Source organism: Panthera leo, chromosome A2 (assembly GCF_018350215.1).
Source record: "Panthera leo isolate Ple1 chromosome A2, P.leo_Ple1_pat1.1, whole genome shotgun sequence".
Taxonomy (NCBI): domain Eukaryota; kingdom Metazoa; phylum Chordata; class Mammalia; order Carnivora; family Felidae; genus Panthera; species Panthera leo.
Window position 1 is genome coordinate 13,939,000 of NC_056680.1, and position 23,286 is coordinate 13,962,285.

Below are 23,286 nucleotides of genomic sequence, written 5' to 3' on the forward strand. Positions count from 1 at the left end.
AGCCCCAGCAGCAGCAGGCCTCAGTCCCGGCTGAGGACTCCCCACAGGGCAGTAGATGGTTGGGTGGGGTTGTGGAGGGCGGGGGAGGATTTGCTCCCTGCACATACCCTCCCCATGTGGCTGAACTGAGGCCGGGGCACTTCCTACCTCCCTCACCACCTACAGACGACCCCGGGATACTGGTTTTGAGCCCAGATGCCCCTCGTAATGGCTGTGACCACCCTGTACCTCAGTTTCCCTGGATGCCAAATGAGCTTGGGAGACACGGCTGTGCCACCTGTAGCTCAGCATCATAGGGTGGCTGTTCAAGGGGTGTGCACCTGCTGCTCGCAGACCCTGGTCTCCACGGCTCCCCCCCCCAGGAAAAACCCTGGGTGACAGTGCCCAAGACCGTCCCTTTCGAGCCATGGTTCCCACATGTCCCTCCCAAAGTGGCCAGAGCAAACATGGATCGGGGGGGGGGGTATACCTGTGGTGGAGACATTTATTGACAAAATGGGGCCAGGCTAAGCTTCTGGCCAGAAAACGTGAGAGAACACGAGGATGGGTGCCCAGCAGGGCGGGTGCAATGCCTGGCCTCGCTGTGCCACGGCCCGGGAACCGCGTCTGGGGCCAGCCTCAGGCGCTGGGAGCGTACTGCAGCACCAGCCGGTCAAAGTCATTCTCCTTCAACGCGGATTGCGAATGATGGGCGCAGAAAGAGAAACAGAGAGAACATGAGTTGGGACCCCAGTCACGGGCCTTCCCTGGCCCAGCCTGAGGGGTCTGGGGATCTGGGACACACCGCCAGCTTGGGCTCACCTTGGCCTGGTACTCCTTGATGAAAGGGTGGGACCTGTGTGCATCCTTCAGCTGGGACAGGTAGCGGTTTGTCACCTGCAGGAGGTGAGGCGGGGTTAGATGCTTAGGGGCCCCCCAAGTGGCTCTCACACACAGGGCAAGGGGAGGGACGGGGTGGGGACCTCCCAGCTGACACCAAGCAAGAGCTGTGGTCTCCCATTACCTCTATCAACCCACCCTGAAATCAGGCCGACAGAGGACCATCAGGGGCGGGGTGGGGGCGGGGGGACCACCTGGACCAGCGCCTGGCACAGAGCCCACAGAGGATGTGCCACAGAGTTCAGGGTGAGGAGACTGGAAGGGACCAGGGACCCAGGCCCCAGAAGAGGGCGGAGGGCCAGGAGGAGCACAGGGCAGGTCAGGCGGGACAGGGTTAGGAGGGGAGGTGGGTTTGTTCTGGGCACACCGTACAGAGAAACCCCAGAGATCTTGGTAATGGAACCTGGACCCTAGGCAGACCCCTTGCCCCCAGCCTCACCCCACCTCCCTGGGCCTAGCCCTGACCGCACAGGGCGGGGGCATCTGTCTTCCCGAGACCAGGAGTCCATGCTATTTTTGGGGTGAGTGAGAGTCGTCCTGTCTGTGCTGCACTGCCCTAGCTCTGGGGGCCCTTCCACAAGGGATGGGTGACTGACAGGAAACCCTGGGAGGGCCCCTGGCCAACTGGGCCAGTCAGTCCTCCCACCCTCCCTGCCCTCCAACAAGGTGGGCTCACAGGGATTGTTCCCCTGAGCCCCTTTCCTCTGTTCTTTTGCCCACCCCCCGACCCAGAGGTGGCACAGGTGGGGGTCCCAGCTCAGCTCACCCTCTGAGCCACAGCCCACTAGTTTGTAGGGCCCATGGGAGCAGCAGCCTATAACCTTGGCCAAGGTACGACCCTAGGGGTGCACCACCAACTTCCCAGGGCCCCTCAGGCTGATGGCAAGTGACCCCCTCCAAAGGAATGGGTTTCTGCCCGAGATCCTGAGCTTCATCTGGAGCGGGGGCCACATCACAGAGCCCCGCTCACTTCAGGATGTCACCGCGGGGGCCAGAAAACATCCCCTGCCCCGGAAGGTCCTACCTCAGGGGGCTTGCCCAGGTGCTGCGACAGGACGATGAGGTTGATCAGTGTCTCCGGGTGGCCACTGTCCTGCAAACATGGGGGACACCAGGCGAGCAGGGTCAGCTCCCCCAGGCCTCCAACTCAGCCGGCCCGGCCCCATATGAGGCAGAAGGATGCCTTCCACTGTCCCAGGGTGAAGACGCGACCCACACGAGGTCACACCCTCAGAGGCGGGGCAGGGGGTGGTGCAAGACCCAAAGTGCGCCCACTGGCCACCCTGCAAGGCAGTGACCTCGAGGCCCTCCTTTCTGCCTAGGAGGCAGCGCGGTTATGAGGGAGCCCCAGCCCCTCCCCACCTCCCTGAAACAGCGGCTTCCCCTCTGCGCCTGCTGTCTCATCTTGCAGACTAGGATGGGACAGAGCCCCGCGGCTTATTGCTTGTGGAACGAGTGTGTTTACCATACCAATCTCAAAGTGATAGAGCCCAGGCCAAGACAGTGTCCACACCCTCAGAGCCAAGCTGTCCCTCTTGCTGTAAAAATGAGGTCTAAGACCCGGGGCAGACCCCACCCGTGCCTCCTGCTCTCCGGGGGCCTCGGCAAGAAGCTGCCGGGAAAATTACCAGAACATCCAAGCGGCTGACCTCACCCCACCCGCCCACGCTGGGCCCCAAGGCAGAGGGAACCCTGGGAACTGGCCCAGGACCCCCTTGGCCAGGAACCCCAGACGGAGCCCCTGGTGGCTCTGAGGCAGGGACGCCGCAGGGAGCCCTGAGGGGCACATGGAGCAGAGACACGGCAACTCGGACACACAGCTGTGGGCTCGAGGACCCCAGCCTCCCGCACAGACCGGGCTCCACTCCGTGGCTGCCCTTCTTTGGGGAAACTCCCCTTCTCCCGGCCTTAGGCGCCTCGCTGCTCTAATGGGGGACGACAACACGAGCTCACAGGAGCAACATTCCAAAAGGAATGGGGAAAACGGTCAGAAGCATGGGGTGGCCCACAGGCACAGGGATGAGCGATGCCATGGAAGACCTATGGCCGTCAGGGGGTCAGGGCCATGGGGCAGCAAGCCAGCCCAGCTGGTGTCTCAGAGAACGAGGACAGATGGGCGCCATTTGACTGGGGACCCTACTGCCCTCTCCTTTGGGGCAGAGACGCCCCACCAGGCCAGGCCTTCCTGACTAGCCCTAACTGCATACAGAAGTCCAGCTATAGTCAGACCCTGTCAAGGAGGCGTGGGGACCCGCGTAGGCACAGGGCAGGGGGCGGGGCCGGGAGCTCCGCGTGTGCGGCCGAGGAGCACCTGACGCCCATCCCTGATCTGCACACAGCCTTCTGATGGCAACTCAGCTCCTCCCAGAGATAAAGGAGAGAAGGCCTCCTACCGGTGTCCATTTCTCGTTATATCAAGAAATGTTTTCCAGGGGCGCCTGGGTGGCTCAGTCGGTTGAGCGGCCGACTTCAGCTCAGGTCATGATCTCACGGTTTGTGAGTTCGAGCCCCGCCTCGGGCTCTGGGCTGACAGCTCCTGTGTCTCCCTCTCTCTACTCACACTCTGTCTCCCTCTCAAAAACAAACATGAACAAATTTTTTAATTAAAAAAAAAATGTTTTCCAAAAATGGAAAAGAAAATTGATGTTTCTACTGATCATAAAAATAACACACGACCTCCGATACTGGTTGGGAGAAGACAGCTGGGGCTACCCTGAGAGGACAGTGCCCTTGGTCCCTCTTCTAGACAAGGACAGGCCAGGCAACGTCTCCCAGTCTGCGGCCTGCTCTCCCCTTGGTGATAAATGGCAGGTGTCTCTTTCAAGTACAGGCTCAGGTGACAATCACGTCAAGGCCCCCAGACCAGGCAGTCAAGGTGACAGAGAGAACGTTTGCTCCGCTCAAGCCAGCGGAAGCCCAAGCTGATGGGATCCCTCGCATTTCCGCGAGAAAAGAGAATCAACGTTTTCAGTTGCGATCCCAATTTTTAGCTGACCTGGCATTAAAATACAATCCAACGTGAACACAGCACAGGCCCCCGGGGTCTCCCTCTGCCCAGTGTGCCTCTGAAAGCCCGAGCCCCGCGCCGCCCGCACCAGGAGCCGGGGTGTGGGCTGGGCCCGATGTACCTTGTCCAGTGCCTCCTGCAGCACGCCTTCGGCGGCCTCCCAGCGGCCCTGGGCCATGTGGCAGGCCGCCTGCCCGTTGAGCAGCAGCAGGGTGGATGAGCACTTGTCAGCCATCTCCTGGAAGATGTAGTAGGCATCCTGCAGCTTGTCACCACCCTGCAGGGACAGTTCCAACACCACTGACGTGTCACCCTGCCTCCCGGCCCTACCGCTGCCCGCTCCCTCCTGGAGCAGGATGCCAGCACTTTGCCGAGGTGATCCCGGTACGGGCGGCCCCTCTCTGTCGCCGGCAGTCCTGACCCCAACCACTCAGGTTCTGTCTGCCTGTGAAAGACGCAGCAGCACTTTCGTGGGGGAGCCCGAGACCAAGATGTGCTTGTGGAAACACCACCAAGCTGGCACAAAGAGTGGGCAGGGTTCACCCTACTGAACTGGACACATGTTGGAAAGCGGCCTGGGTGAGGCCTCAGGCCCCCAAGGGCAGTGCAGGCGCACAAGGATGGGGAACACGTTTTAAGAAACCCATAAAAAAATGGCTCAGAGAAAGGAAGCCCAGCGCCAAAAGCCCGAAAAGAGGCCATTGCCAAGAGATGGGGGCAGACATGCGGGAGGGAGGGAGGGGCTGGGTGGAGGAGAAGGTAGGAGGGGGACATTGGCAACTGCCCAATGCCAAAAGCCCGGAGAGCAAGCTGAGCAGGAGCCAAGCCCCGGGTCGGCCCCATGAGGAGGCCACACTGCCAGGGTGGCCCAGTCAGTACACCAGGTCTGGTTCCAGAGCCTCCCAGCTCATCCGCTCTGGCTCTGGCTAAGCCACTCAGCTAGGAGGAGCCGGGAATGGGGTTGGGATGAACAAAGTGGGAAATGAAATGTGCAAGGGGTGGGGGGCTCTCCTGGGGGATGGGCCCTGGCTCCAAAGGAAGCAGAGATCCGATGTGTCCGCAGAACCCCACACCGGCATTCTCCCCACGGGAGCGGCCAGCACTGCAGGCAGGGGATACCTCCCAGCTCTCTGATGCTCCCCCCAACCCTCCAGCACGGCCCAGGGGCTCACCACAGCCAGATTGACCCATGCCGTAGCCAGCTGGGTGAGGGTAGCATCCTCGTCCTGGTCCTGCATTTTCTTCAGCTCCTTCCTGGGGACACAGGAAGGGTGGGAGGGAGCCCCCCGCACCGCTTGCTCGTGAGGCACACACTGGTGCTGGCTCCCGGCTCTGGCCCGACAGCCCCCACCGCGTACTTGTGAAGCCCACCCCAACTCTGCAGATCCCACTTCCCACGTCACATAAGGAAACTGAGGCACGGACGGCACCACCCCTCGTCCCAGGCAACATCCTGCAGGGGTGGGCAAGTAGATGTCAGTGCATCACCACAATGGACTAGAATTAAGTACTAGGAGAAGTGATCACAGCACTAATACTCTGGGCCTCGGGAAGGGCGCAGGGAGGGTCCCCATGCTAAGCTTCCCCAGCAGGCGGAGGCCTGGCTTCTCGAGAGCACGGGGTCCCGATGTGGCCTGGCCCGCTGCTCAGACAGCCCTAAGAGCCCCAGGTGGGGCCAAACAGAGGCTTACCGGGCAAGGTCCAGGCGGTCCAGCTTCAGCAGGATCTGCACGGTCATGGCCATGCTGCGGGACACAGCGGGCAGTCAGGGGGCACCCTTGCCACGCTACTGCGGGGCTCACTCCGTGGGGGCGGCACCTCCAGGAACATTCCTAGGAGAGCTCAGGCCACCGGCCCTGCCTCGCAGAGGGCGACGCCGGGCAGAACCGGACTCAGACCCAGACACTGCACGCTGGGCCAAGCCTCTCACCGCTTCCTGGGGCCCTGGCTCCCACATTTCACCACTGAGTCCGCTCGGGGCGGGAGCTCTCGCCGGGTCCCAAGGTGTCCGGCTCTGACTATCCTGAGGCTAGACGCCATGTCCGCACCCCACTCCTGGTGTAAAGGCGACACTGACAACTGCCAGATGCCAGGAGCCCAGAGAGCAAGCTGAGCAGCCAAGCGCAGGGTCGGCCCCCAGAGCAGGGCGTGAGTTCGGTCACAAAGGTGCTGCAGGGGGGGCGGCTCTTACCCCCTCCGTTCCCGCACCCACGGCTTCCCTCTGCCTGACAGCTGTGCCCACTGATGACCTACGTAGACACTTGTTCCCACCTTTTCCCACCAGCTCGTGACCCAACACCCAGCTCAGCCTCTGCAGGAGTCTGAGGAACTCTGCAGAGTCCGCTGCCTTGTAGGCCGTGCGCCAGACCTACTTCTAAGCCGCCGTGAATCCCTTTCTGGACTGACGGGGGATGTAAACAGATACAAAATGAATGTGTGGGGACCAACCAACAGAGGGACAGCAGGCAGCAGAGTTTACAGAGGACGGTTGTTGCTCCCTCTGGGCCAGAGCCCTGGACACAGCAGCCTGGACGCGATGCTGGCCCAGAGTCACCCCCGGGGCGGGGGGGTGGGGGGGGCGGCTGCGTGCTGCAAGGGGCTTCAGCACCCCAGCCCTAGAGTGCCCCGAATGGTGGGCCAGCCTCAGGGGAGGGCCTGGGGGAACCTGGGGAGGGCAAGGAAAGGCCAGGGCCCAGGGCCCAAGAACACAAAGGCTTCATGTGGGGGTGGGGGTATAGAAACCACAGGCAGAAACAAAGGTGCTTTCTACTCTGCCATCGGGGACAGAGGGTTTCCAGTCCCAGGAGCCGTGTCCTTGGGAACAGCAGTCCAGTCGTGCAGAAAGGAGTGTCTCCTGGACCGAGAACAGGAGCTGCTGCCTGAATGGGAAGCCTGGGCCCCACCAGTCTCTCAGAGCAGCCCCCCACCGTTCCCATGACAACGCCAACAAGGCCTCGAGTCGCCTGGAGCCCGGAGGGGCCGCTCAGGCCTCCAGGCCTTCTCCCGGGGACAGGGTGGACACTCACCACTCCAGGCTGTCCCCCTGGTGCAGGGCACGCAGGGCTGCATCCGGGTTCTGGTCATGGAAGTAGATGGAGGCGGCCATCAGCAAGAAGGTGGTGTTGGTCACATCCACGCTCCTGCTCATCTCCCGGTCCAGCTCGGCAACAATCGAGTCCCTATGACACAAGGCTGTTCAGGGCCTGCAGGCAGGGGTGGGCAGCAGCCTCAGCCCCCGCAGGAGCAGACAGGTCCAGAGAGGCGGAGTCAGGCCCCCAGGGGAACACAAGAGCTGCAAATGTCTCTGGCGAGCCCCACTGGGTGCCAGCTTCACCGCCTTCCCACAAGGCACTTCTCACCCTCACACAGAAACCGAGGCTGGGTGGTTTCAGGCCTGGTGAGGGGACGTGCTGCAGGACGGGCCATGTCCACAAGGCAGCACAAATGACCGCCAAAGCCTACGGCTCTCCTGGCCCTCAGAGTTGGGGGGCTGTAGTGTCCACACCACCCCTGGACGTGGAGGGGCAGGCTGAGTCACCAGAGGTGGCTTCATGGAGACTGGAAGCGACACAGACGAATCTCACACCAGTGATGTCGCTGCCTCCTCGGTGAGGCCGGCTGCACTTGGCAGGTGGGCAACATGCCGGACTGGGGGCCGGGCTGGGGTCAAGGCTTAGCCGAGGATCAGCCAGTTCCCCCACAGGCCACAGGACACCCGAGCCATGATCTGCCTACAGAAAACAGTCAAGACCCCTCGTTTCAAAAGGACGCTGAGCAGTGGACAAGAGAAGGGAAGCAAGGGCCAGGCCCCAAGTCGCTGTCGGACAAAAGCTGCTGTCCAGGGTCCACGGGATCTCCGCAAATGTCACGCGGGCCGCGGGGGGGCTACTGGTCAAGGATCTGTGTCTGAGGGCTCCTGGGGATGGTGACATGCCAGGTGCCCGACAGACAAATGACTTCAAATCAGAGACTATGTCCCGCTCTGCACACCTGAACCGCATACAGGGTGCGACACAGAGTTGGTGTGGAGCCCTCGAGACCACCGCGTGAAGTTTCCTGCCTGGTTTGTGGCACCGAGAGGAGACATGCTGCGTGCTGTTACTGTGACGTCAGTGTCCTGACGCTGTTACCCTGACAAACCATTGTTAACCTACAGGTTCTGGTGCTTTCTCCACAGCCTGCTTGCTGGGCTAAGGGGCAGCAGTTTGCGCTGCCAGGATGGACACAGCCTGAACCACTCTGTCTTCCTGAGGCCCTGCTCCGACAGGGTCCCAGAGTCCCCTCCTCTTCTGAAAGGAGAATGGCGCCTTGTCATCCCGGCTCATGAGGTGCGGAGGGAGACACGATAGCCTCAGGGAGCCGCCTGTCTTGCTGTCCTGGGGCTGCCGTCACAAAGCACCACAAGCCGGGGGGATGAAGACAACAGAGACGGACTCTCACGGTTCTGGAAGGAAGAAGTCCGACAGCCAAAGTGTGGGCAGGGAAGGTTCCCTCTGAGGCCTCTGAGGGCAAATCCACCCCGGGCCTCTCTCCACCGTCCTTGGCATCCCTTGGCTTCTGTGTCAGCCCGATTCTACCTCCATCTTCACATGGCCTTCTCCTCTGTATCTTCTCTATCTTGTCTCCAGTCTCTTACGAGGACACCAGTCCCTGGATTCAGGGTCCACCCCATACCCAGGATGCTCTCAAGATCCTTGACTAGTTCTATTTGCAAAGAACTCATTTCCCATGATGCTCCATTCACGGGTTCTGGGGGTCAGAACCTGGGGGCCCCCATTCAGCGGTCACTGCCGACAAGTAAATCCCCCTGAGCCTCACGCTTCAAGGGCGAAGGAGCCCAATCAGAACACGGGACACAGAACGCTGTCTTCTGTAAGAGCAGTGGTGGGGGGTCACGGCAGATGGTCTCCCCCATGCCGGGGACCCAAAGACTCGGGCCTATGAGAGTAGCATGGTCATCAACAAGGTCATAATCAGGTCCTGGCTAAGAAGTTCCCTCGGGCAGAGGTTGGGAAAGGCCCTTCTCTGAAGCTCCTTGCCGCTATGCGGGATGCTCCAGGGTGGTGGTGGTCTCGGGGCCGGGCAATGGGGCAGGGGAAGACCCACAGAGCAGAGCGTCTCCATGTCATGGGCTAGGCTGCTGCCCTATCTCAGGCGCCCCCTGGGGAGCACTTTACCTTCCCGATCCGAGGGGGCCTCAAAACCAACCATTCCTGGGGGGGCGGGGAACGGAAGTGCAGAGGAGCCGCGGAGCCTGCCGGGTCATGCTGGTGCTCCACGCAAGGGAGAGGCGGGGCCACACGGCTCCCCCCTGCAGAGCCGAGGCAGGGGCAGACCCAAGCACCTGGGCAAGCATCCTGCCAGCAGCGGACGGAATGGCTCAGGCAAATGCCCAAGCGGGGTAGGAATGTGCTCTCACTGAGGTTCAGGGAGGTGAGCAGGTGGGGAGAGACGCCCCCCCAGCCCCCCACCCCGTCCTCACCTCTGGCTGTCGTTGGCCAGGTACTCAGCGAACATGCGCACGGCCTGGAGCTCGGGGGCTGAGGAGGGCTTGATCTCGTCTAGGACCACACCGTACTTCCTCTGCAGTGAAGACAAGCACACCATCAGCTTGGCCCGCTCTCCCTGCGGGGTCTACACCTCAGTCCCCAGGAACACATGAGAGCTTTTCAGGGCTCTAGCATCGCCCTGGCAGAGCCCCAACGCCTGGAACCAGCACCCACCACCCCCAGGGACCCCTTAGCCTACCAGGTGCTGGCCCTGCTACAGCACCTGCTTGGAGCCAATACAATGTCACTTGTCACCTGTCAGGCCACAATGCCCACCACTCTAGCCGAAGACCCCGGCTGCTCACTGTCTAGCCCCTGGTGCTGAGGTGACAAGGTGAGGGCCCTGCCAGCTCTGGGCAGGGGGCGGGAAACGCGTCGCCTAGGGGCAGGGGGTCTGGGCATGCACTTCTGTCAACTGGGACATAAACCTCTCCCTGCTGACACTCAGAACTGGTGGTGGTGGTCACTGCTGGGAGGGGAACTGGAGTCAGGGGTCCATTTTTCACCACACTCCTTTCCAGGTAGTTTTAATGTTTTTGCATCCACGTAGAGATATTCTTTTTTTTTTTTTCTTTTTAAATGCAGGTATACATCCCAGGGAGATTCCAAGGTACACCGGGGCAGCCCCTCTGCTGGGGGCCACACACACCGTTCACCCTCAAGGTCAGGGGGTAGGGGGGGGTCTTGGCCAACAGGAGGGCGGAGGTCCCATCAGGCTCCAGAACACTCCACAGAGGGAAAGATATGAACAGAACCAGGAAACCACTGAAGGCCTGATGTGAGGTAGAGGCAGCTGTGAAGCCATGTGCCACAATCCAAGGCGGGGGGGGGGGGGGGCAAGGGACAAGGGAAGCTGGCTGCCTGTGGGCCTTGGGGTGAGGGCGGGCATGTGGGATTCTCTTTACTATCTACTTGATTATTCTGCAAACCTGAAGCTGTACCGAACAAATGAAATCTGATTATGTAACAGAAAAAAAAAAAAAAGAAAAGGGAGACATCACTACACTGGCCCCCCGGCCTGGTGAGCCTATAACCTTGGGAAATGGCCACCTACTTGTGGAGGCCACAGCAACTGCCCCTGCCATCCTCTGTCTGCCACACACCCCCCCTCCCCCCAGTACTCTGTTCCTCTCCTGTCCCAGGGACACCGGAGGTCACAGCCTGAGCTCACCTGTGCAAGGTATGCTCTGTACAGAAAGACATCCCTTTCCACGTCTCTCCCTGGGCTTGATGGCTGAGGAAACAGAGGCAGGTCAGGACACTTGGGAGTTGAGTGCCAGACAGGTCTTCAGTAGAGGCCAAGAGCAGGCAGCGTCTCCAGTGGATTCCAGGCCTGAGTCCCAGCCCTGATCTTGTCCCACACCACCACCACCCCAGGAAGGGGCTCAATCCTCACCCCTGTTCGTCCAGGTGAGGGAAAGTGGAGCACCCACTCCCGCTGCACAGCAAGGGGCCAGGGTGGAGCCCACACCTTTAACCGCGGGACACATGGCCACTCATACCGACAGGGGCCCCCAGGGTGCAGCAGATCGAGACAGAAGTTGCTCGATGGTACACGTGGTCCAAGATGTTGGGGGGAAAGGCCCTAGTGCCTGGGTTTGTAAAAGTAGAGAAAACAGGCCCACGAGGGTTCCCATCCAGAGGTGGATGGGTGATTCTGCAGAACTGACGAGACCCAGGAGATGAGCAAAGGGGACTTTATTTTTTTGTAGCAAATATTTCTATGGGGCATGTTCCTGTCTTGTTTTTGTCCCAAAACCCTCTTTAAACACGCAAAAGAGAAGAAACAAAGGTTTGCTTCACTCAGAGGGCCTCTCTAGGAGAGCTCAGCTGGGCTGTCCTGGTGCAGTGACATCTGTGTCCAGCCTGGGCCATGCCCCTCAGCCCCACTACCGCAGAGCTGGGGAGGTGACATCACACAGTGGTCACTCTGGGACTGTGTCCCCAGCCAGGCGACGAAGTTATAGGGAGGCTGACCAGAGCCAGGAAAAGAAGAAGGCTCAAAGGACTTGGGCAGAAGCCGTGTGCTGAGGGCTGGGCAGACCTCCAGGTCTAAAGAAACAAAAATGGCATCTTTCTGAACAAATGCTTCTCAGCCGTTTCCTGCTTGGGGATAGCTCATCAGAATGACCTGAGAACAAAGCCAGGAGGCCCATACCCACCAGTGATGGCCAGCTCGAGTGGCCGCTCACCACTCCCAGACGGCTCAGAGGTATAGCCAGGCCTGAGGATGAGTGCCATCGGGGGGCCAGTGATGGGGTGGGGGCTACTGTCAGTATGGTCACACTGGACCTTCAGCTTCTTGAGGCTGTCTTCACTGCTCTGTCCCCAACACCTGGGCAGTACCTATTATCTTGCAGGCACTTAAGAAATGTCTGACAGAGGAGCACCTGGGTGGCTCAGCTGGTTAAGCATCAGACCTCGGTTCAGGTCATGATCTCACGGGTTCGTGGGTTTGAGCCCCGCGTCGGGCTCTGTGCTGACGGCTCAGAGCCGGGAGCCTGCTTCGGATTCTGTGTCTCCCTCTCTCTCTGCCCCTCCCCCGCTCATGCTCTGTCTCTGTCTCTCAAAAATAAACATTAACAAAACTAAAAAATAAAAAAAAAAATGTCTGACGGGGCACCTGGGTGGCTCAGCCGGTTAAGTGTCCAACTCTCAATTTCAGCTCAGGTCACGATCTCACAGTTCGTGGGTCCGAGCCCTGCGTTGGGCTCTGTGGTAATGGCACACAGCCTGCGTGGGATCTTTCTCTCCCCCTCTCTCTGTTCCTCCCCTGCTCTCTCTCTCTCAAACACAAATAAGCTTTATTAAAACAAACGAACGAACAAACAAACAAAAGGAATGTCTGACAGATAAGGGAAAGTCTTAATGGCGACACAGCACTACATCTAATCACTACATCTATAAGGGCAGTGACCACCACGTGTTCTGCCTGGGGCCACCTCAGAGCTGGCAGAGGTTGGGGTCACTGTAATGAGCTGCCATAAACTGGGTGGTCTGAAATAACACAATTATTCTCTCAAGGTCCTGGAGGCTAGAAGTTCAAAGTCAAGGTGTCAGCAGGAACATGCTCCCATCAAAGGCTTATCCTAAATCCCAGATGATCTCATCTAGAGATCCTTTATGGAATTATATCTGCAATGATCTTTTTCCCAAATGAGTCACATTCACAGGTTCTGGGTGAACATATCTTTTGGGGGATACCGTTCAACTCAGCATAGGCTGCCCAAGAGGGTTTAGGTGGCCCATGGACCACATCAAATGGCCCAGTGGGGACAGTATTCCCATTCTGGATGCATCAGGGAGAATGTCATAGTTTCGGGCCAGTGCGCGTTTCCCACATCCCCAAAAAGGAAGCGGCTCCCTGGCTCAGAGGCTGGGCTGCGGCCTGCCTCCACCCGCAGTGACCGTCACCTCTTGTTTTCAGTCATTCCCTTAGTACAGTAGGTCACACTGGTCCTCCCTTTCAGCAGCGACGGAAAGTTTGCACCTTATGACAGGAGAAGACTCAAAAGAACGTATTGCTGTGACGTAAGCAGAACAGACGCACGAGAGGAGCCAGACAGCAGAGCATGAGCGTGACACTGAATTTCACAGTGACCCTAGTGAGGCAGGTGTCATCGTTCCCATTGGACAGACAGGGAAACAGGCGCAGAGAGGTACAGCGACTCAGCCCTGGCTGCAGAGAGTCCTAACAGGGCCGGAGGCTGAGCACGGGTCTGTCTCAGTCTTCTTACCGTCTATGCTACCCAGCAAGGAGGCGGGCACACAACTGTGGTGGTGAGTCGAATAAGGGACACCCCCACCCCCCGGCCCCGGCCCCGGCCCAGCGAAGTCCATACCAGGCCCTGGAATCTGTGAACAGCTTACATGTCACAAAAGGGACCTCACATTAGCACATTCAGAGCTAGCAACCTGAATGAGTCTGGAAGCATATGCTCCCCTAGGACCTCCAGAAAAGACAGAGCCTGGCCAACACCTTGATTTTAGCCTGGTGCAAGCCATGGAGAACTTCCCACCTGCAGAAACCAACCGAGAGATAATGCATTTGTTTTGTCGCCAGCCTTTGTGGCCATTCATCATGGCAACATCAAAAAATGGATATAATCAAACAAGTGTTATTTCAAATGTAACAGCTTCCTGAAGTCCATTTCAGGCGTTATCCCCGTTATACAGATGAATGTCAAGGAAACCAAGGTATACCGTCAGAGGTCAACGGTCGGAAGCAGGAGAAAGGAAGCCTTCCCTCCTTCAAAGTCCAAATTCCTCCCAAGCCTCTGGCGGCCTCAGCGAAGAGCTCTGCCATCCCTTAGCTTGGTGCGCCAAAGGCCTCCCACACCTTCAGAATAAAATCCAAACCCCCACTGTGGCTCCCAAGGCCCTTCCTGTCCCCCTGCCCACTTCATTCTCCATCCTCCCCCTCGCTCACCCCACTTCTGCTACACCGGCCTTTTATGCTTTGACTACACGGCACTCACCTCTGCCTCAGCACCTTTGCCGCAATTTAGGGGGTTAGATGCTTCTCAAGGTTAAGTCTCAGGTTCAAATGACAGGCAGTGAGGCTGACAGGCCACCAGGGGCTTACCGGACCACTCCCACCTGGAGCAGCCTCCTCCCCACCATTTTCCAACTCAGCACTGTTTTTTTTTTTTTTTTAAGAGAGGTGTATGTAGGGTTTTTTTAAGTTTATGTATATATTTGTAAATCATCTCTACACCCAACGTGGGGCTTGAACTCAGAACCCTGAGATCAAGAGTTGCATGTTCTTCTGACTGAGTCAGCCAGGCGCCCTTCGCTCAGCACTCTCTACCTCACCTTGCCCCCTTAAGCGCTCAAGCTGTTATTACATATTCACTCACTTCTTTATTTGTTTAATCTCTTTGGAACACTAGGCCATGTACAAGTTAAAAAAAAAAAAAAAAAAAAGACTCCGTTGAAAATAGAACCACGAGGCCAGAAGGGGGCGCTCTCAAGCTCTGACATTCCAAGTCAAAAGCAGACCCCAGCAAAAGAGAGGTACCATGATTCCCCCCAAGAAGACTACACTTTAGTACCCCCACAGGAGAACAAAAGATCTCCTCCCGGGGTAACTGCCTAGCCAAGAAGAGACTGTCACAACTCAGGCAATGAAAAGCCACTACACTTCAAGCTCCCAGTTTACCCCAAAGGATTTTCTGTTTATAACAGCCCCTCTCAACTCCTCCCTTTCCTCTGTGAAAAAGCAATCCTCTCCTTTGATCTCTGGACATGCCTACGGTTTTGCCATAGGTTACATGTCCCAAATTGCAATTCTCCCTTAATCCCCAATAAACTCATTTTGCTGGTAAGATAGATGAGTTTTCTTTTTAAGGTTAACAACCATGAGGGCAGGCATGACCCTGTCAAGTTCACTGCTCTTAAAGATTCGCCAACGGTTCACTCTCAAAGTGTCTGTAACGTCCGTGTCCCTCCCTAAAAGTTCCTGCTAAAGGACCTGTCAGGCTGGGCCCTGCCTGACAAGGCTATTTTCTAGCTCTCAAAAGGCCAACCTCATTCCCATCACTATCCATCACACCACCCCCTGACTTCTTGTTTATTTGCTCCGTCACTGTCCCCCTTGGGAGCCTGAGCTTTCCAAGAGACCTCGGAGTTTTGTCACTGCTTTGAGCCCAGGACGAATACACCGCCTTGACCCATTGGGAAGCTCAATGAGGAATGAAAGAATGAATGGGCAAGTACGGGTAGATATAACCAGGCTGGTGGGGCAGGCAAAGTCGGGGCAAACATTTCTCTCTCGAGCGGCGGTGCTAGCCTTCCAGAATGACAACAAACAACAGTCCCTGCTTCACGAGTAACGAGGGTATGGTGGCACACGTGGGCCCTCCCCAAATGAAAATTACTACTACTATTATTGTTATTACAGTAGTACAAACGCCTCCCTTACTCAAATGCCTTCCATGGCGCAGAGCAAGCTCTCGGAGTGAGAAGTATCACAAACTGTCACGGCTTTGAGTTTTGTCATAAGAAAAGAGTAATTCCTCACAGCGCTCTGAAGAGATACGTGGCGGGGGGGGGGGGGGGGGGGGGAATGCCGCGAGAAGAAGGAAGATTTTTAAAATCAGGGCGCGACCAGTGGCCACCAGGAAGCGGCTTTCGCCGCCACCTTCCCCTCGCCTCCAAGCGGCCGCACCTTCACCCGCTGAGCCTCGTTAATGCACTGCTGGTAGCTGCCAATGTAGAAGGCATTCTTCACGTCGAACAGCTCGTCCACTTCCCCGGAGCCGCCAGAGGCCGAGACCGGAGCCGGAGGCGCCATATCGCTGTGGTCCCAGTCGTTCCCCTTCCGGAGGGACACGTCGGACGGAAGCAGGGATTCGCTGCAAAGCGCTCTGGGAAATGGAGTTTACTCGTTCCGGCCTGGAAATGAGCCAATGGGAGACTTAAACGAGGGTTAAAGGACGGGAGTCGCACCTGCGATCCGCAGGGCATCTCGGGAATTGTAGTTTGACTTGATCGCACGAGCCAATGGGAATCGGGGAAACATAGTAAGCATGTGGTCGAGGCTGGGAATGGCAGAGTGAGCTAGAGGGGGTGGGACCACGCGGCAGACTATCCAATAAGCTATAAGGTTTCCGTGACGTCATCGGTTCGCGCCGGAAAGCGCAGCTCACGCGAGTGGTTCACTCGGAGCTGGAGGGGAGGATGGCCGGCTTCGCTTCGCTGGGGCTGTCATCGTGGCTCGTGGAACAATGTCGGCAGCTGGGTTTGAAGCAACCCACGCCTGTACAGCTCGGCTGCATCCCCGCCATCCTGGAGGGTAAGTGTGGCCCCGCCTCTTCCCCAGGAAACCTCCCCACTCCTATCGGCTCCCTTTCCTTCTCGCAGCCTTTGCTCGCGCCAGTTCCGCGAGTGGAGGGATAAGCTTGGACGTTACCGGCGAGCTTGGATCCCAAAGGTAGACTGGACGGTGTTGGCGTTCGGGCTGCACAGTTCACTCCCTGTGTGCCCATACACAAGTGATGTAATCTCAGAAACTTTCGTGACCTCAGAGCACAGGATGAATCGATACTGCTGGGAAAATTTGGTTGCGCTACCATCTAAGTTTTACAAATGGACTCTGAGGTTGTCAAGATTGCCAGTAAATGCAGAACTCTGGTCCAGTGAATACTCTGCTCCCCGCTCTAATGGCCCAACCCAGTTTGCCATTAAAGAGATGCCCTTAGGAAACCTTAGGAAGTGACGAGTGGAGGGATTAAATAAACAAAAATGAAGGAATAAGTAGGGGACCTTAGGATGCAAATTGGATGAGGGCATTCAGGTTTCCCCAAACTCAGACGCTCTGTGAGGGGGTCAAAATGAGATCGTGGCATCTTAGGTCAGGTGGATGTAGATTCCAGTCCAGCCTGCTGCTCACTGGCTGTGTGTCCTGGGCACATTTCTGAGACTCGTTTTCCCTTTCTATTCAATGGGAACAGTAATAGTCTCACCGTCCTAGGATTTGTCAGGATGCCTAGGATGTAAATGGCATGGGCCAGTATGGGCACGTGGTAACTGCTCATTAAACATTGGCTATTGCAAACTCTGCCCGATGGAACATTTGTCTACACCTGGGGTGTGTTAATGCCAGTTCGCTCTCCACCCAGGTCGAGACTGCTTGGGCTGTGCCAAGACAGGCAGTGGCAAGACAGCAGCATTTGTCCTGCCCATCTTGCAGAAGCTGTCTGAGGATCCCTATGGCATCTTCTGCCTTGTCCTGACACCCACCAGGTGAGCACCCCACAGGCTTCCTGGGTGAGTTAACCATCTGTGTTCTCTTGGACCAGCACCTTTACCTCTTTTAGCGTGCTTTCCCTGTGTTTAAAATGGAGACAGAAATCATGCCCGCCTCTCACGGGAGGTACAGAATTAACAAGGATAATGTGTGAAGACTGCTGAGTACAGGGCTTGTCTCACAGCAAGTGGCTGGACAGGAGCTATCAATAGTCTTATAGCCTAGGATGTACACACATCTCCTGTTCTTGGGCCAACAAATATGGAAGCTGACTTGGTAAGTCCTGTAACAGTCTGTAGGAGAGGTAGGCACTGCATGCTGTGAGGGTGTGGCCTGGGGAAGGGACAGTGGAGGAAGACTTCATTCATGGGGTGTCTTAAAGGGACAAGTTTGGGGAAGGATATTCTATAGGCAGAGGGAACTGCTATAATGCATTTGTGCAGAGGTGTGAGAGAGGCAGGGAGCAAGTTGGCCTGTGAGAGACAACTTGAGACAAGCCCAGAATGCCAGGAAGAGAGTTAGAATCAGTTCTATGGGTATGTGAGCAGAACAGGGCAAGATGGAGGATAGGAAGTGGGCACGTGGGCCAGGGAGAGGCCCGGGCAGAGATGGGGTAGAGAGGAGGGGACTTGGACATTGACCAGTCCCAGGGAAGAGGGGACTGACGCTTAGGTTTCAGGCTTTGGTGATTGTAGTGTCGAGGCCACTGCTGAAGAGGAGAGGCCAGTTTGGGTGGGACTGGAGGGAGAAGGGCCATGGGGGTGTTGTGGGTCTCAGCTTGGTGAGAGGGCAGGGTCCACAACAGGGTTCCAGTGTACAGTTTCCGAGCCTTTATCCCAAGGGCACTGGGAGCTATGGTGGGTGTGTGAGCAGGGGAGGGCCAGTTGGGAGGTCTGAGATGTACACATGGGAATGGGAAGCAGGCACAGAACCCCCATCTAACCCAGCCTGGCCCCTTCACATCCACAGGGAGCTGGCCTACCAGATTGCAGAGCAGTTCCGGGTCCTGGGGAAGCCTTTGGGCCTGAAAGACTGCATCATTGTCGGCGGCATGGGTACAGGGGGCCCAGGGAGGCTCTGGGTAGGGGACCCCTGCCGCCTCAGACCCCCCTACCCAGACCCACCTCTCATATTCCACCTGCAGACATGGTGGCCCAGGCCCTAGAGCTGTCCCGGAAGCCACATGTGGTCATCGCCACACCAGGGCGCCTGGCCGACCACCTCCGTAGCTCCAACACTTTCAGCATAAAGAAGATCCGCTTCCTGGTGAGTCGGTCTGGGGCACTGATTCATCCTTTTAGGACGTGTGTCTCACAGGCCATCCAGTAGAGCATTAGGAAAGGGGTGATTAGGACAGCTGAGGGATCAACAAGAAGGGGACTAGCCAGGGTGGCTGGGGACAGGGCCTCTCTGAGGAGCTGAGATGGTTGAGGGTGCAGATGTCTGAGAACCGGAGGGAGAATGTTTCAGGGCCCCCGTCCAAGGCTGGGCAGGAGGCGTGCGGGAGGCAGGCCAGGCTGGGCACGTGATCAGGCCCTGGCCGGTGCCCTCACCCCAGATCCACTACGCCCTGCCCCCCGCCGCCTGTGCTGCAGGTGATGGATGAGGCCGACCGGCTGTTGGAACAGGGCTGCACTGACTTCACTGCGGACCTGGAGACCATCCTGGCAGCCGTGCCCACTCGCAGACAGACGCTGCTCTTCAGCGCCACACTGACTGACACGCTCAGAGAGCTTCAGGGTCTGGCCACCAACCAGCCCTTCTTCTGGGAGGCTCAGGCCCCGTGAGTCCACAGCCAGGTTCCAGGGGGCAGGGCAGGCAAGGCATAGGGTTGGGGGTCACACTCAGCAGAGGTTATTGCCCACGGATGGTGTGGGGCATTGGCTCCATTCGGCAGTAGGGGAAACTGAGTCCGCCCATCCCCAGGGTGCGTACGGTGGAACAGCTGGACCAGCGCTACCTGTTGGTGCCTGAGAAGGTCAAGGATGCCTATCTGGTCCACCTGATTCAGAACTTCCAGGACGAGCACGAGGACTGGTCCATCATCATCTTCACCAACACGTGCAAGTGAGCATGGGCAGGTCTGCCCCTCTCCTCCCCCCAGATCTCCTCCCATAGCTCTTTCTGAAGGCCCGAGAGGTATGAGGCACACAGCCCGTCTTGGCACTCCAGGGCCTCTGCTCAGACCAGAGATTTCAGAGGATTTGCTCAAGGAGGCCCAGAGAGGTCAAGCGGTTTGCCGAGATCTCCCCTCGTGAAGGTGGAGCCGGGATTTAGGGCTTCTCAGACCTGCTCTTAACCAAAATGTCTAGGGGCCTCTGGCCCTCCCCGGAAAACCCCTGCAGCAGCCGGGAAGGCCTTGGAGCAGCCTCTTCTCTGTGTCTAGGGGTGTCACTAAGGCCTGGCGTATCAGCTCCAGTACCCAGGGCTGTCCTCTCTACAGTCACAGAGGCCTTCAGAATCCTTTGAAGCTCCTGGGGAGATTGTCAGGAGGCTGTAGGCTATTCAAGCATGAGCCAGAGTAGATCACGCAGTCTACATCACATCGAGGAGACCTCCTAATTGGCTGCTGCCCTCCAAGAATGTATTGGCTACCAGAGAAGTCTGGATGTAGGGCTGGCTCTCATTGGTTTAGGCCAGGGAAGGGGTCGGCAGACAGGACGTCAGCAGGCAGGATACCCCTCACCCCTGCTTCTCTTCTACCAGCCGTGCAGGGTCACCTACTTGTGGTCTTGGGGGTGCCGGGGCAAGAGTGCCTTCCCGAGGCCCTGGCTCTGCAGGGGCTGACAGTGTGTCTTTCCCACCAGGACCTGCCAGATCCTGTGCATGATGCTGCGTAAATTCAACTTCCCCACCGTGGCTCTGCATTCCATGATGAAACAGGTGTGGGATCAGGCCGCCCCTGAGACCCCCACCCCACCCCCAGCCTTGCCCTGGAGACTCGTCCCAGCCTCAGGGCCTTTGCCCAGGCTCTTCCTTCTGCCTAGAATACTTCCTGCCACCCTTTTGCCTCGGTGTGGCCTTCTCATGGGTGAGCCCTGTGAGGGTGGGACTGTCCTAGACTCCACCCTGTCCCAGGCCTCACACAGTAAGTCCTCAAACGCTTGCTGAGATGCTGCCTGACCCCCAGTTCTCTCCCCAACTTGGCACCAGAAAGAACGCTTTGCTGCCCTGGCCAAATTCAAGTCCAGCATCTATAGGATCCTGATTGCAACAGACGTGGCCTCCCGGTGAGTGGCCCCAGGGTCTTCCTTCCCATGTGCAGGCCCAGTGACACCCCCACAGAGGGACCAGAGAGAGGGCTGACCTTGGGCAAGAACTGGGGCAGCCCCAACTTCACAGCTGTGTGACCTTGGGTGAGTCCCCATCTTGGTTTCCACGTGTGGACAGGGGCCTGGACATTCCCACAGTGCAAGTGGTTATCAACCACAACACCCCCGGGCTCCCGAAGATCTATATACACCGCGTCGGGCGGACAGCCCGTGCAGGTAAGTGGACGGGGCGGGGTGGCCCTTGGACAACTGTCCTTCCAACCTGCCCGCACCATAAGAAACCAAAGTCACGGGCTGGTGGGAGAAGATGTGGGGATATAGCCCGCAGGTGAGAGGTAGTGCTTAAAAGTTGGAGGAATCATCCTTTCAAAAGCAAAGGCAGGGAGTGCTCTGGCTTACGAGATTCTCCCCTGCCCTGTGGTCCTGGGCAGGTCATATCACCTCTCTGCGCCCACTTCCTCCTCAAACGACAGGTAACACGAATGCTGCTCCAAAGGTCACGGGCCTCATCAGCTGTCAGTGCTGTTCCAGCACCAGTCACCCTCACAGAAATGAGGAATAGAGAAACTAGCGTGCACAGATCTGGGCCAAGGCCCGTCGAGGCTTATTGCCGACATAACTCCCTGGTAGCCACGCCCCAGAGGGAAGTCGGCCATATCACCGGCCCCCGTGTAAAGCCAGCCTGACAGGAGAGCTGCCTCTCCTGCTGTCTCCTCTGGGATGGACTTGCCCTCACCAGCTCACCAAGCTCTTAACTCTGTTCCCATCAAGAGGAGCCCTGAGCTGCCTAGTGGCCAGAACTTGTCTTTGTTGGCCCCTAGCATGCAGCAGGTAACTATGGCACGTCCTTGCAGGGCGGCAAGGACAGGCCATCACACTGGTGACGCAGTATGACATCCACCTGGTACATGCCATCGAGGAGCAGATCAGTGAGTAGAGGGATGGGAGTGGGGGAGGCGGGTGCCTCTGGGCAAGATGCCCACTCACCCCCTCAGACACCTGCTAAGCTGCTCACGTGAGCAGGCTTAAACTGCACTTTCCTTCCGATGCAATCCCAAATGAAGGCTTTTAGCCCAGTTATCAAAACAGAAGCTTCCCACAGTGGTCCTCAGCAGCTGAAAGCCACATCCGGTGGGAAGGGACTTAGGTTTCTCAGACTGGGGTGCATGGATGGTCGCTGTGGATGAGTCGGAGGCCCCAGGCACAGGGTCTGGATGTGTTTAACACCACCCCTCTTCCCCCACCGGGACGATTTAATTTGTAGCCCAGACCAAGAAATCTATAATCACTGCACAGACTGTCCTAAAACTCAGAAATCTCTGCCCTTTAGAGGACAGTGTTTAAGTCACATCTACACCCAACGTGAGGCTCAAACTCAGGACCCCCAAGATCAGGAGTCGCACACTCTTCGGACCGAGCCAGCCAGGCAGGCACTCCTAAAGGACAGTGTTTTTAAAGAAAATACTTCCAGTCAAATTCCTAATGCTGCTGACAACAAAAAAGAACAGTCTGCCGATCTTCCTTTAGTCTACAATCCCCACTCCTGCTCGCCTGACCCTTATCTGACATGACCTAGTCTTGCATGCCCCCCTGCATGAGGAGCTCACTCCAAAGCCAGAATCCTTCCCCCTGTCATGTCTGCCCTCTCCCGCCCCTACAGAGAAGAAGCTGGAGGAGTTCTCGGTGGAGGAGGCCAAGGTGCTGCAGATCCTTACGCAGGTCAATGTGGTGCGGAGGGAGTGTGAGATTGTGAGTATCGGAGGCCTTGGGGCCCAGGGGCGCCCTTCGAGACAAGGGCCCCCGTGACGGCCTCTCCTTCCCACCCGCCAGAAACTGGAGGCGGCCAACTTTGATGAAAAGAAGGAGATCAATAAGCGGAAGCAGCTGATCCTGGAGGGGAAGGTGAGGGCTGAGCTGGCAGGGGGAGGGGGAGGGTTCCCAGGAGGCCGATTGCCCAGCTCAGCCACCTCCCGGTGTTCCCCATGCCAGGACCCCGACCTGGAGGCCAAACGGAAGGCTGAGCTGGCCAAGATCAAGCAGAAGAACCGGCGCTTCAAGGAGAAGGTGGAGCGGGTGCTGCAGCGGCAGAAGGGTGGCGGGCCGGGCCGCAGGGGGCGTCCGCCCAGGGCCCCCCCTGAAGGCCACTCGCCCCCAGCACCCACCCAGGACCAGTCCTGAGTCCTGTGTGGCCTCCGCCTGGCCAGCCTGGGATTCCTTCATGGAACCAAGGGTCAGAGGGGTCCTCTCCTCCCCGGACCTGCTCTGTCCCTGTCGTTGGAACCCACGGACACCCACGTGGTGCACCGCACGGCTCTTCCCGCCCTGCGGCCCCTTCTCAGAGCCTCTGCCAAGAGCCAGGCTGCAGAGGAGGAAAGAATACCAGCTACAAAGTTGAGCTCAACTCCACACACAGTGACCCGGCTTCAGGGTCACCTCGGCAGGGGGTGGGGATTGCCATGGGGCCCCGAAGCCAAGATGTGTTGGTTGTACGAGTCACTAAATAAATGGGTCTCTCCACTTCCCCATCCGACTCTGTGGGAGTGGGGGCAGGGGAGGAGGGTTCAGCTGCTGGTGCTTCCCAAGTCCCCTAGAACATCATGTCGCCCCCACCACAGCCCCAGTTCTCCATTCCCATCGGGCCAGGCCCAAAGCTTTGAACTGCAGTGCTGGCCATTCTGGCCAGGTGACCCTGTGTTTGAGAAGCCCTCTCTGAACCTCAGTTCCCTCATCTGGAAAATGGGCACACCAACGGCACCCCTCTCCAAACACAGCCGTCAGGTTCAGTGAAATGACTCCCATGTGTAGTGAACACTACCATGTTCTAGGAGC

General features: G+C 57.9%; 2 protein-coding genes across 2 annotated transcripts; one reads left to right on the forward strand and one right to left on the reverse strand.

Annotated features, from left to right (window-relative positions):
* Positions 1-466: 466 nt before the first annotated feature.
* COPE (COPI coat complex subunit epsilon) lies at positions 467-15,800 on the reverse strand. Its single transcript, XM_042928973.1, has 10 exons — positions 15,605-15,800; positions 10,607-10,669; positions 9,369-9,469; positions 6,913-7,065; positions 5,578-5,631; positions 5,059-5,140; positions 4,008-4,163; positions 1,904-1,972; positions 802-876; positions 467-666 (listed from the first exon to the last, which is right to left on the reverse strand). Exons 1-10 carry the CDS (start codon positions 15,728-15,730, stop codon positions 619-621), a joined length of 927 nt encoding a protein of 308 aa, XP_042784907.1. The 5' UTR covers positions 15,731-15,800; the 3' UTR covers positions 467-618.
* A 276-nt stretch (positions 15,801-16,076) lies between these two features.
* DDX49 (DEAD-box helicase 49) lies at positions 16,077-23,265 on the forward strand. Its single transcript, XM_042928967.1, has 13 exons — positions 16,077-16,231; positions 17,058-17,181; positions 18,155-18,240; positions 18,330-18,451; positions 18,781-18,968; positions 19,112-19,252; positions 19,993-20,068; positions 20,339-20,415; positions 20,576-20,673; positions 21,312-21,386; positions 22,118-22,206; positions 22,288-22,359; positions 22,447-23,265. The coding sequence occupies exons 1-13, from the start codon at positions 16,117-16,119 to the stop codon at positions 22,633-22,635; spliced, it is 1,452 nt and encodes a 483-aa protein (XP_042784901.1). The 5' UTR covers positions 16,077-16,116; the 3' UTR covers positions 22,636-23,265.
* The last annotated feature ends 21 nt before the right edge of the window (positions 23,266-23,286 follow it).